We start from the raw sequence: 1,577 nt of genomic DNA on the forward strand, positions 1-1,577 counted from the left end.
ACAGCCGAGACTCCCGAGGAGCCACGGGAGGTGCAGGATGAGGATGAGGAGCTCGGCTCAGCCCCAGGGCAGCCCGAGAGCAGCAGCACCGGCCCTGCGGCACTTGAGCCAGTGCGGGGTGACAGCACGGAGCCGGCGGAGGAGGATGTTGGGCGATGGGGAGAGCCGGACGGGGCTCCAGGCGTGGGCAGGGGGGTGGAGCTGGAGGAGACGCTGCCAGACAGCACGCCCTTGCACCTCTACGAAGGGGAGATGCTGGCTGTGGTCACACCCAGCCAAAACCCTCCAGAGATGGAGGGGATCACAGAGACAGCCCCTGCATCCGAAACAGCTCCGGAGGATGACGGCTGGCTGGAAGGGAAGGACAAGCCACCAAGTCCCACCGTGCCAGAGAGCCGCGAAGAGGAGGCAGGGGCGGAGGGAGGCCCTGGGGGAGAGGGTGCTGAGGAGGAGGAAGGCTACTTCATGGTCGCTGCTCCCAGCCAAGAGGTGTCCAGCTCAGAGGAAGCCGAGATGTCCGAGGACTTTGAAGAAATCAAAGTTGAAGCAACCGAAGCCAGCAAAGATGATGTGGAAGCTCCTGGAGAAGCATCTCCGGCGCCAGAGGATGAAGGGCACTTCGAGGCGTTCGTTGGTGGAGCAGAGGAAGATGTGAAGATGCCCACAGAAGAACCCGAGATGCCACAGGATGAGGATGAGGATGCTGGGGGTTTCACTGCCGAGCTGGAGGAAGGCCCAGTTGTGCCCGAAGCGGAGCCCAGCTCCCCCGGGGCTGTGGGCGCAGCAGCAGGAGGCACTGATGAGCCCACGCAGGGTGCCGCAGGCCCCAGCGCACAGCGGGGACCAGGGTGCTCGGAGGGTTTGGGTGCTGAGTCAGACAAGGAGCTTGACGGCACGGCCCAGCTGGAGAACGATGCCGGCAGAGCCGAAACCCTCCCAGGCTGCGACCTGGAGCTGGTGGGGCAGGAGGAGGAGGAGGAGGAGGATGAGGCTGGCACGGCTCACCATGACGCAACCGAGTCCATCCCTCTGGCAGAGCTCCAGGCCCAGGCGATGCCGGTTTCTCCGCTGCCTGACCAAGCGGAGCAGACGTCGGATGAGCAGCCATCTGCAGAGGAGGAAGCTCTGGAAGCTCCGGAGGGTGACAGCCCTCTCGCAGCTGGAGATCAGGAGCCCGCTGAGGCCGACCCGCGGAGGCTGAGCCCCGCGTCAGAGCCAGGGGGTTTCCTGGAGGTGGTTGAAGAAGGCCCAGAAGTGTCTGATCTCGCGGCAAAGGTGACGGCGGACGTCATGGAAGACACGGATATTTTGGAAATAGTCGATCAAGCCCTGGAGTTCAACCAGGAGCTGGTGATGGGGGTGAGGGCGGCCGAGGGTGGGCAGCGGGATCCTGACGGGACCGAGCTCCCCGGGGACACCGGGGAAGACTCCTCGCCTGCCTCATCCAGCGAGGAGGAGCCAACGGTGCAGGAGGCACCAGCAGATGCAGCACCGGGGCCAGAGGGTCCGGTTCGGGCTGAGAACGGGCTGCACCGGGAGGCCAGCCTGGAGGACCTGGCTGAATTCTCAGAGGAGAC

At 64.9% G+C, this 1,577-nt stretch overlaps 1 protein-coding gene across 1 annotated transcript in view; it reads left to right on the forward strand.

Annotated features, from left to right (window-relative positions):
* LOC104509565 (fibrous sheath CABYR-binding protein-like) overlaps window positions 1-1,572 on the forward strand; it is a gene marked incomplete at both ends in the record, with an annotated part of 3,096 nt that extends 1,524 nt beyond the window's left edge. Inside the window, one exon of the mRNA XM_010151541.1 lies at window positions 5-1,572. Within this exon, the coding sequence (XP_010149843.1) occupies window positions 5-1,572 (1,568 nt within the window). The remainder of the gene's footprint in view (window positions 1-4) is intronic.
* Between the last annotated feature and the right edge of the window lie 5 nt (window positions 1,573-1,577).

This window comes from Eurypyga helias, unplaced genomic scaffold (genome assembly GCF_000690775.1).
Source record: "Eurypyga helias isolate BGI_N326 unplaced genomic scaffold, ASM69077v1 scaffold28655, whole genome shotgun sequence".
NCBI classification, from domain to species: Eukaryota; Metazoa; Chordata; class Aves; order Eurypygiformes; family Eurypygidae; genus Eurypyga; species Eurypyga helias.